This window comes from Myxocyprinus asiaticus, chromosome 16 (assembly GCF_019703515.2).
Source record: "Myxocyprinus asiaticus isolate MX2 ecotype Aquarium Trade chromosome 16, UBuf_Myxa_2, whole genome shotgun sequence".
NCBI lineage: Eukaryota > Metazoa > Chordata > Actinopteri > Cypriniformes > Catostomidae > Myxocyprinus > Myxocyprinus asiaticus.
The window spans coordinates 39,602,354-39,614,437 of record NC_059359.1 but is presented as its reverse complement, the minus strand read 5'-3'; the positions used below and the strand labels follow the sequence as shown (position 1 = coordinate 39,614,437).

General features: G+C 38.7%; 1 protein-coding gene across 1 annotated transcript in view; it reads left to right on the top strand.

Annotated features, from left to right (window-relative positions):
• The first annotated feature begins 355 nt into the window (after window positions 1-355).
• Window positions 356-12,084, top strand: part of LOC127454389 (lysophosphatidylcholine acyltransferase 1-like) — an 81,757-nt gene continuing 70,028 nt past the window's right edge. The window contains exon 1 of the mRNA XM_051721569.1: window positions 356-665. Within this exon, the coding sequence (XP_051577529.1) occupies window positions 552-665 (114 nt within the window). The 5' untranslated portion in view covers window positions 356-551. The remainder of the gene's footprint in view (window positions 666-12,084) is intronic.

Below are 12,084 nucleotides of genomic sequence, written 5' to 3'. Positions count from 1 at the left end.
TATGTTTAATCTCATAATTATGACTGTCTACAAATATTTGGGGGAAAATGAACTTTTTTAATCTCATATATATGACTTAGTATCTCATAATTATGATTTACCAAAGCACATTTTTATGAGGTGGAAAAGGGCTTCCATAGATTGCTATTATACATGTACAATATTTGTTATAAAGAAGAAGAAAAAAGAAAAAAAAGAAAAGAAAAGACAACGTTTGTCGCCCAATGTAGCGGATGAGGAGCATCTGCGCATGTGCATTCCTCACACAGCGGAGCATTTTATGGCGTGAGCGGATGGAGGAGCGGGGCTGCGCATGCGCACTGCGGGCAAGATTCAGCCCACTCCATGACATCCAGCGGGACTGACTGCTTCTGTTGCGCACACGGACAGAGGAGCGATCGTCAAATACATGATCCGCTTAATCCCTCAACCCTCCCCAACAGCCAGGACTGCAAGATAATTGCGTGTTAAAGTGGAATCAACAGGCCGAACGGACGCAGAGACGGATATATCGGTGATTTTGTGTCTTTAACGATCGGAATTTGTCGAGGATGAGGTTGATCAAGAGCACACATGCGGATGGAGGCGAGAAGCACGAGCTGGCTCCTCCTTTCAGAAACCCGTTCGTGCATGATTTAAGATTCACAACACTTCAAAAGCTGCAGGTACAGTATGCGTTGCGTGTTTGTGTCATGCATGATGTGGATGCATGATGTAGGCCATGATCAGTGAGTGATGCTGCCTTGCCTGTGTGCTATCAGTTCCTCTTTGGCCTGGTCAAATGAGAGTTTGCTTCCTGTGATACATGTTGCTCACAGTTTCAAACAGCCTAACAGGACTTCGCAATGGTAAATATTTAGCGATTGCGCTATTATAGCAGCTGTAGGGTCATCAACACATGCTTGTATGTGAAACTACAACGTGGCTTTTGTCTTTTGTGCAGATCTGCACCATGAGCTGCTGTTTGAAACATGCCAATGTGTTGCATACCAAACATGTGTGAGATAACATGGGTGGCCTGGTAAATGGTGTTTGAATGTACGTTAGGTTGGTTTCTGCAGAGAGATGGCAGGTGCTGGTCAGATAATCAGCTTTAAAGGGTGAGGATGAACACATGTCTGTGCCTTCATGGAGGTCCATATCAGTAAACATTCTAGTTTTTTCTTTACAAAACCGGTGCTGTTTCAAGAAATGATTCTTCTTCTTTTTTTTTTTTTTTATCTTACTAATTAACAACACCCTGCCAGAATATGGCCAATGTAATGCAAAAGGTATTTGGACCCCAAATGTCTGATACCACTGGTGAAAATGTTTGTTTTGTATTTTTCTAATTTAATACATACGTTTTCATTTTATAATTTAATAATTTGGCGCACGAGCTAGCAAGCATACCATAACTTGGTGAAAACTTGTTGAAACGGATAGTCCCGTCCAAATTTTACACTTTTGGTTGAGGCAATGTTGCCTTATCAGGCTGGACAGGTTTTTTGATAGTGCCACAGAGACACTTTGTCACACTTGTGGATAGTGTTGTCACAATACCAAAATCTCAGTTGTCGGTACCAGTACCATTAAAATTTGCAGAGCATCACAGTATAAATGAAAACATTAAAAAATCTTTTATTCAATACAACAGCACTCTTATTTTAGATCCTTAAACATTAGTATTATTATTATTGTGAATATTACATTTTACTATACAGTATTAACTTATTTCTGTTGCAAGTTGAATCAAGCTTTTATTTTGACATGAAGGCTTTTCAGTATTTTTGATGCTAGCTTCACACCTCTGGATAAGGAGTTGTTTAAATGGCCCGGTGTGATTATTCAAGGTATAGTTCACCCAAAAATGAAAATTATCTCATCATTTACTTACCCTCATACCATCCCAGATGTGTATGACTTTCTTTCTTCTGCAGAACACAAAGATTTTTAGAAAAAGAACTCCGCTCTGTAGGTCCATACAATGCAAGTGAACATGGACTGAAACTATGAAGCTCAAATAGCATATAAAGGCAGCATAAAAGTAATCCATATGACTCCAGTGGTTAAATCCATATCTTCAGAAGTGAAATAAGTGTGGGTAAGAAACAGATCAATATTTAAGTCACTTTTTGCTGTAAATCTCCAGTTTCACTTTCACTTTCAAAATGTGGAAGAATGTCAAAGTGAAAGTGGTGATTTATTGTAAAAAGTGACTTAAATAGTGATCTGTTTCTCACCCACACCTATAATATCACTTCTGAAGATATGGATTTAACCACTGGAGTCTTATGGATTATGTTTATGCTGCCTTTATGTGCTTTTTGGAGCTTTAAAGTGCTGGTCACCATTCATTGCATTGTAACCACTAACAGAGCAGAGACATTATTCTACAAAATCTTTGTTTGTGTTCAGCAGAAGAAAGAAAGTCATAAACATCTGGGATGGCATGAGTGTGAGTAAATGATGAGAGAATTTTCATTTTTGGGTGAACTATTCCTTTAAAGGTGCACTCAGTAAATGTTTTTTTTTTTTTTTTTTTGTTAGTTTCAGTTTGACTTGACACCTAGCGGCTTGGATGCAGCATCATTCAAAATCAATAGTTTTCAGTTTCAGATGCCATTGTAGAAATTCACAATTCACAGTCATCCATGATTACTTTAATCCATGAGTGAAAGTGTCCAATAACTGGACGATTACTGAGATTAAGCGAGTAGTATTTGGCTGGTCATGTGATCATAACATGGCAGCCCCCATTAGGGGACTCTCTCCATGTAGATTTAAACAGGTTTTATCAGGTTACTGATATGACTACAGTCCTCATCTCTTGCAAGTATTCATGATTTTATACATATGTTTCAAATTAATAATTATTTTTTTATTTTTTTTGAGTAAACGTTTAATGAGGTAAAATGACTGAGTGTGCCTTTAAAGCAAAAAATTGCTGCGATTTAATTATCACTACGTGCTTCACAGTGAATAAGCCTTCTGTTCTGTCATCTATTACAACACACACAGCGTTATGCTCTAATGTGGTGATTTTAGCATATGAGTGGGTTCACACATTCACTGTGTTCACTTTGGGTGAACAACAAAATATAAACTCCAGCAACATTCCTTGTGTCCAGCTCCCATCTTGGTCCGTCCCATTCAGCGGCAGATGTGCTGAATAGTTGTAGGAAGAGGGTGGGTTCTCTTTCTAGAAAGCATTTGATTGGACAAGGTTTCTCAACCTCTGTAACATCATTGATTTTTCTGAATCTTTTTAGCTGAAAGAGAGAGACTGCAGATTTTAAAATGTTATATCTTCTGTAAACATAATGTGTCAACATTTAGAAGTACCCTAGCATATACAGGTGCATCTCAATAAATTAGAATGTCGTGGAAAAGTTCATTTATTTCAGTAATTCAACTCAAATTGTGAAACTCGTGTATTAAATAAATTCAATGCACACAGACTGAAGTAGTTTAAGTCTTTGGTTCTTTTAATTGTGATGATTTTGGCTCACATTTAACAAAAACCCACCAATTCTCTATCTCAACAAATTAGAATATGGTGACATGCCAATCAGCTAATCAACTCAAAACACCTGCAAAGGTTTCCTGAGCCTTCAAAATGGTCTCTCAGTTTGGTTCACTAGGCTACACAATCATGGAGAAGACTGCTGATCTGACAGTTGTCCAGAAGACAAACATTGACACCCTTCACAAGGAGGGTAAGCCACAAACATTCATTGCCAAAGAAGCTGGCTGTTCACAGAGTGCTGTATCCAAGCATGTTAACAGAAAGTTGAGTGGAAGGAAAAAGTGTGGAAGAAAAAGATGCACAACCAACCGAGAGAACCGCAGCCTTATGAGGATTGTCAAGCAAAATCGATTCAAGAATTTGGGTGAACTTCACAAGGAATGGACTGAGGCTGGGGTCAAGGCATCAAGAGCCACCACACACAGACGTGTCAAGGAATTTGGCTACAGTTGTCATATTCCTCTTGTTAAGCCACTCCTGAACCACAGACAACGTCAGAGGCATCTTACCTGGGCTAAGGAGAAGAAGAACTGGACTGTTGCCCAGTGGTCCAAAGTCCTCTTTTCAGATGAGAGCAAGTTTTGTATTTCATTTGGAAACCAAGGTCCTAGAGTCTGGAGGAAGGGTGGAGAAGCTCATAGCCCAAGTTGCTTGAAGTCCAGTGTTAAGTTTCCACAGTCTGTGATGATTTGGGGTGCAGTGTCATCTGCTGGTGTTGGTCCATTGTGTTTTTTGAAAACCAAAGTCACTGCACCTGTTTACCAAGAAATTTTGGAGCACTTCATGCTTCCTTCTGCTGACCAGCTTTTTAAAGATGCTGATTTCATTTTCCAGCAGGATTTGGCACCTGCCCACACTGCCAAAAGCACCAAAAGTTGGTTAAATGACCATGGTGTTGGTGTGCTTGACTGGCCAGCAAACTCACCAGACCTGAACCCCATAGAGAATCTATGGGGTATTGTCAAGAGGAAAATGAGAAACAAGAGACCAAAAAATGCAGATGAGCTGAAGGCCACTGTCAAAGAAACCTGGGCTTCCATACCACCTCAGCAGTACCACAAACTGATCACCTCCATGCCACGCCGAATTGAGGCAGTAATTAAAGCAAAAGGAGCCCCTACCAAGTACTGAGTACATATACAGTAAATGAACATACTTTCCAGAAGGCCAACAATTCACTAAAAATGTTTTTTTTTATTGGTCTTATGATGTATTCTAATTTTTTGAGATAGTGAACTGGTGGGTTTTTGTTAAATGTGAGCCAAAATCATCACAATTAAAAGAACCAAAGACTTAAACTACTTCAGTCTGTGTGCATTGAATTTATTTAATACATGAGTTTCACAATTTGAGTTGAATTACTGAAATAAATGAACTTTTCCACAACATTCTAATTTATTGAGATGCACCTGTAGATGACTTTAAAGCTAATAGATGTGGGCTAAAAACAGCAAAACTTACATTTTGATTTCACATGGCCTTTAACAGACAAAATTACATACGTCAGCTTTAACATGGTCAGGGGCACAAGTTTGCTTACATTTGAGAAACAACCTGAAAATAGTGCAATATATATATATATATATATATATATATATATATATATATATATATATATATATATATATATATTTTTATTATTATTTTTTTTAAAATCTGATAACTATTTATTTCCAAGTATAAACAACAACAAAATCCCAGATTTTAAGTTTGGTCTCACACTTTTTGGACCCCACGGTCTGTATACAGTATATACAATAGTTATACATGTGATATAGCCTATCCAGACCCAAATGGGAAATCTGCAGAATTCTGCGGAAGGGATTTAAACATAGTAAAATGTGTTAGATGTAGCTGAGAATAGTACACTATTATTGGTAGCTGGAAGCATCATGAAATTAGCCAAAATATGCAAGGGGTGGAGAATGCATAAAACTTATGAATGACAGATGTCGCAATTCTTCAGAAATCTGCAGAGTTTTCTGTGGAGTTCAGTGCATAACGATTCCATCTGGGCCTGGATATATCTAATGATGACAAATTAGAAATTAACAAAATGTACACAATCTATTCACTTAAAATTAGGCCTGGGAAATGTTAATTGCTGCAATTAATAGTTGACTATTAACACTTTCAAAAAAGTAATTATTTTTTATTTCCTGGAACTTTCATTAATGTTTTTCCCCACTTCCTGTGGCTGAAATTGGCATACATACATTTTCAGAAGGTATGCGCCCAACTCAACTGCACATCCTTGCGCAAAATCTGATTGTTTCAAGCAGTGCATGGTAGGGCTGTCAAATTAAAATTTTAATATTCTTTGAATTTAAGAACAAAATGCACATTCAAATGCTAAAACTGTGCATTCAAATTTTTGATGTGTGCTAAGCACTGACGATGACTTCAGATCGATCGCATTCTTGCGCTATAAAAGGCTAGACACAGCACAACAAATACAGTTTAACAGAAATCAGGTGTCTTGAGATGCTTTTTAAAGTTCTTTTTAATTAGACACATCATCTAAATAAACAGCGCTCCTGCACAAGATGCTGATTAAACAAAAAGCGAAACAAAGACTTTCGTCTAGCGAGCTTTTACATAGAAAAACAAATGGATGATTGCAAAAGCGTCCGGTGTGAACAGCCCCTTACAGTATGTGTAGGTCTTTGGCCGTTGTGTCTTGCTCTCTTATAAGTTTTTCTCAGATTAAAAAGATGTTCAACTTGGAAATTTGTGTCTCAAGATCCTCACATTCGGTTCCTGTCTGTTATGTTCTGTCTGTTTGAACAGCACCTGGCCTGGGCTCATAGTCTGAGCCGCTGCACCACCGAGTTCAGCCGAATACCACTGCTATCTGGGAATATTGCTACTCTACATACAATTGTAATGAATAATGCATTTTCCAAAATGCATCAGGCTTGTTTAGATGTTCATTTGCAAACTTCTGATGCTGAAATTTGTGGTGAGGATGCAGGAAAGGTTTTCTTCTCATGACCCTTCCATGAAGGTCATATCTGTGCAGGTGTCGCTGCACAGTTGAACAGTGCACCACTACTCCAGAGTCTGCTAAATCTTCCTTAAGGTCTTTTGCAGTCAAACAGGGGTTTTGATTTGCCTTTCTAGCAAACCTATGAGGAGTTCTTTCTGAAAGTTTTCTTGGTCTTCCAGACTCAACTTGAACTCCACCATTCCTGTTAACTGCCATTTCTTAATTACATTACGAACTGAGGAAACAGCTACCTGAAAACGCTTTGCTATCTTTTTATAGCCTTCTGCTTTGTGGGCATCAATTATTTTATCAATATATTTTCAGAGTGCTAGGCAGCTGCTTAGAGGAGCCCATGGCTGCTGATTGTTGGGACAAGATTTGAGAAGTCAGAGTATGTATAAAGCTTTGAAATTTGCATCACCTGGCCTTTCCAAATGATGATTGTGAACAAGCCATAGCCCTAACAAGCTAATTAAGGTCTGAGACCTTGGTAAAAGTCATCTGAGAGCTGAGAGAATGTTTCATCTTTAACTTTATGCATTTTGGAGATTAGTTCATCATCTACTCACTTAACTATTCACAGCAACAGAAATTATGACCAGGGGTGCCCAAACTCTTGCATGCCACTGTAGAGTGACCCTGCAGAATTGCATTCACAATGAACTGCTCTGTGGAAATGAAGCGAACCGAACTCAAAGCACCTCATGAGCTGAAATGGTCATTTGCAGCATTCTCATAGATGATACTATTCTTGCAAATAAATTTCAGAAGACTGAAACAACAAAAGAGTGAGAACCCTTTACATACGCGTGTTCCACGAGACTGCACGCCTCCGAACAAACAGTGCGTCAGACATGCGCATAGATGGCTTTTCTGTCATCTGTTCTTAAAAATATAATGAAGTGTGTTTCTTCGAGCGCGTGTCTGTGTGTCTAACAGCATTTCTTGTGTCATTCTGAATCCGAGACATCTTGCAGTGACCCACCATGCACATTATTTTCGCTACCTGCAATTAAACGTCTTCTGTCAGTGTGCGTACTCTGCCTGTGTAATTTGATATGTTGGTAAAGAACATCTGGCTTTCATTGCGTTATTTAGGTTCATTTATCATGGGTCGCAAACTCTTCATCAGGCAACTATTCTTTATTTAAGGCTATTCTAATCGTTAGGCTATTGTATTGATATATTCGAAGTTCCATTCATAATGTGTCCACCGGTATAAAATTTTACACCGAGTATTGTACAGAGTCAAACCGGTAACACCGTACACCGTGGCAACCCTAGCGTATACCAGAGATTTATACCTTTAAAACTAAATAACTCTGAACTAAAACAAAAAACATTTTAACATGTAAATATTTAAATAAATATTAAAAAAAATAAATAATAAATAACCAATTACTTGCAAGTTCTTTGAGAAAAAGTGTAAGCTAAATATATTTGACTATATTTTAATGCTTGTTTAAAATTATTGATCGCGATTAATCACATAAAACTTTGCGATTAATTAGTTAAAAATTGTTAAGCAATTCACAGCCATATATATATATATATATATATATATATATATATATATATATATATATATATATATATATACACACTATATTGCCAAAAGTATTCGCTCACCCATCCAAATAATTGAATTCAGGTGTTCCAATCACTTCCATGGCCACTGGTGTACAAAATGAAGCACCTAGGCATGCAGACTACTTCTACAAACATTTGTGAAAGAATGGGCCGCTCTCAGGAGCTCAATGAATTCCAGCGTAGTACTGTGATAGGATGCCACCTGTGCAACAAGTCCAGTCGTGAAATTTCCTCGCTACTAAATATTCCACAGTCAACTGTCAGTGGTATTATAACAAAGTGGAAGCGATTGGGAATGACAGCAACTCAGCCACGAAGTGGTAGGCCACGTAAAATGACAGAGCGGGGTCAGCGGATGCTGAGGCGCATAGTGCGCAGAGGTCGCCAACTTTCTGCAGAGTCAATCGCTACAGACATCCAAAGTTCATGTGGCCTTCAGATTAGCTCAAGAACAGTGCGTAGAGAGCTTCATGGAATGGGTTTCCATGGCCGAGCAGCTGCATCCAAGCCATACATCACCAAGTGCAATGCAAAGCGTCGGATGCAGTGGTGTAAAGCACGCCGCCACTGGACTCTAGAGCAGTGGAGATGCGTTCTCTGGAGTGACGAATCACACTTCTCCATCTGGCAATCTGATGGACGAGTCTGGGTTTGGCGGTTGCCAGGAGAACGGTACTTGTCTGACTGCATTGTGCCAACTGTGAAGTTTGGTGGAGGGGGGGATTATGGTGTGGGGTTGTTTTTCAGGAGCTGGGCTTGGCCCCTTAGTTCCAGTGAAAGGAACTCGAACTTGAATGCTTCAGCATACCAAGAGATTTTGGACAATTCCATGCTCCCAACTTTGTGGGAACAGTTTGGGGATGGCCCCTTCCTGTTCCAACATGACTGCGCACCAGTGCACAAAGCAAGGTCCATAAAGACATGGATGAGCTAGTTTGGTGTGGAAGAACTTGACTGGCCTGCACAGAGTCCTGACCTCAACCCGATAGAGCACCTTTGGGATGAATTAGAGCAAAGACTGCGAGCCAGGCCTTCTCGTCCAACATCAGTGTCTGACCTCACAAATGCGCTTCTGGAAGAATGGTCAAAAATTCCCATAAACACACTCCTAAACCTTGTGGAAAGCCTTCCCAGAAGAGTTGAAGCTGTTATAGCTGCAAAGGGTGGGCTGACGTCATATTAAACCCTATGGATTAAGAATGGGATGTCACTTAAGTTCATATGCGTCTAAAGGCAGATGAGCGAATACTTTTGGCAATATAGTGTATACACTATCCATCGACAAGGGTGTTGGTAGATTTTGGAACTAACATAGAGGAATGACCAAATATTGGCAGATACCGAAAGTTGGCCAAATTTACATTTACATTTATGCATTTGGCAGATGCTTTTATCCAAAGCGAAGTCCGTTCAAGGTATTCATTTTTATCCTTTGTTTTTTTTTTTTTTTTGGGTGTGTTTGATTGTGTGTGTACCCTGGGAATCGAACCCATGACCTTGGCATTGTTAACGCCATACTCTACCAGTTCAGCTACAGGAAAAACAAATATAGTCTGTTTAATCCTCCTGGCTAATATGTATTGTATGTCTAAGTTTTCTTATGAAATCAGGTAAAAATGTAGCTAAATACACAATGTTTTTACCCATCTTGCCACAATACAATGAATAGGACCTATTTTTTTATAATATGAGCATTTTTGCAATTATACGGCAAAAAAAGATGTTATCTACTGTATGTAAATTTCATGAACCCTATGTCTCACTAACTTCTCATATTCACATGTAAATCTGTGAGTTAAATTGCCCTGTTTGCATTATTTCAGTGCATAAGTTAGGTGTGTGACCAGCAGTCTTTTCAAGGACTGCCAAACAATTAGCATAGACTCAATTGACCTCAGGGAACCTTTAGCATCACAATGTCAAAGGCTTCGGTTCTCGGTACCATGCCTCTGGAATCTCCCAGCTCTCTAATTAAAAGATAGATCATAAAGCCTCAGGTAATGACCCATTGAAAACAAAATGTGCTTGTTTGCCAGACACCTAGACATGACCTCTTGGCTAGTCTGCTGTTTTGTTTTTTGTCACACCGCATTTGGACAATGTCCTAACATGACCCTGTTAATCATTCCAAGGTTTCCCTGTCTTGTAATGTGTCATGCCCACTTGTAACCACAGATTAATGTGCTTTCAGACCCATTTGACTCTTAAAAGCTATTTTATGATTAAAAAGAAGATATCCTCTGGGTCTTATGTTTTATGCATAAATATAAAAGTAATCAACACAACATCTCAAGTTGCCAAGTATAGGACTACAGTTATTGCTTTATGGAATGATAATTTTGTAAGGACAATAAGTTCAAAAGGTGTGATCACAGTGTTTTCTCAAAAGGATTTAAAATGAACTGTTTTTGGGGCCATTAGTAGCACAAACACAGCAGTTTTGTCCAAGCTGGGACTAATTATTTGCATTTGTACACTGTAAGAAAAAAAAGAAATCCGTAGAAAAACGGACAGTGTCCTGGCAGAAAATTACCAGTAATCACCATTTCAAATCAAATACTCTAGACATTTTCAGCAATGCACTAAAAATTGTGTCCCAAATTATCAAATTGTCTTAGCAGCAAAACTAAAAAGTTAGCTGGGGTTAGAAAATATGTTAATATGATACAACAGACTACAAACTCATGATAAGAATGCAGGGGGTTCTTGGGATGCTCAGTCCAGCAGCAGTTGAGTCCTGTTGTTGGAAAAGAAAACATCAAAGAAACACTATGAATGTCATGAACTTTGTTTCCAATGTAAACTGTGTTTCCCATACACATACTTGCATCATAAATGACTAGTAAGAATTAAATTTGTTACTAGTAACTACAATAAGCCTAAACATTGCAAGCTCAATTTGCACAACAAGATATTAGTCTGGAGAGGATCCACTGAGAATCGATTGTGCCCAGCAGATATTCAGTCAGAACACTCAGCAAACTAATGGGGAGGAAGCAGGTAAAGAAAGGACCAGAGGTAGCAGCTAGGCATCAGCCTGATCTCACATAAAAATCGGCCGATGTTTGCCGATTTCTCTTTAACTGAAATCGGTATACGTTGACCGAATTTGAAAACACTGCCTCCAGAGGCTAAAGCTGTAAGTGTTTCAGAGCATATAAACAAGTGTGACATCCATCTATATCTAGGAGAGGATGCCAGAAGCCAGTTGTAGAAAAAAAAAAAAAAGTATATATATATAATTTTTTTTTTTTTTCAGCTGAACAGAGTGTATAACAGTGAAGAGAAATGCTTATTTGATTTCATCTACCCCAAAAACCAAAATCTAACCCTAGCCATTAGTAGAGACAAAATGCAATGTTAGGGACAAAAATGCAGCAACCTTATCATGCTCGTGATTGTTTATACAAATGTGACTACCTCCTGGTTTGACAGTGGATTGAACTGAGGTCTCCCATGCAACTGACGCAACGCGCTACCAGTCGAGCCACGAGGGAAAGTAATTGTTGTTGAGCCGTTCCAAATATGTCCAATGGGAGATAGGGCATGTCAGTGAGTCGGCATATTGTTGCCGATCCTAGGGTACTGGAACTTTTCGGAAACAGCATGCCAACTTCCTGTGTGATCTTGTTGTAAGCATAGATCATAGTGGTAATGTTAAAAGTAAGGAAACTGTCCTGGTCAGGAAACAAACAAAAGAAGTGGGATTTTACTGATTTCTTTGATTCTTGGTTTCAGGGAGAGATGGGTTAACAAGGTGAAAGAGACCGTAGAGAGCACCAGCAGTGCAAAGTGGATCAAATATGAAAATGTGACAAATATTAGCCAAAAGGTAGCCAGTAGCCCATACATAAAGTTTATTTTTTTATTTTTCAGTTAATGGAAATGAATCAAGTTTTACTTTCTTCCCATGTGTGAATAGAGCAGGTCATTGTTCGGAGAATTCACAGCGAGCGAGTGGGTGTTTTAATGATGTTAATGACGTTGTGTAGCTGCT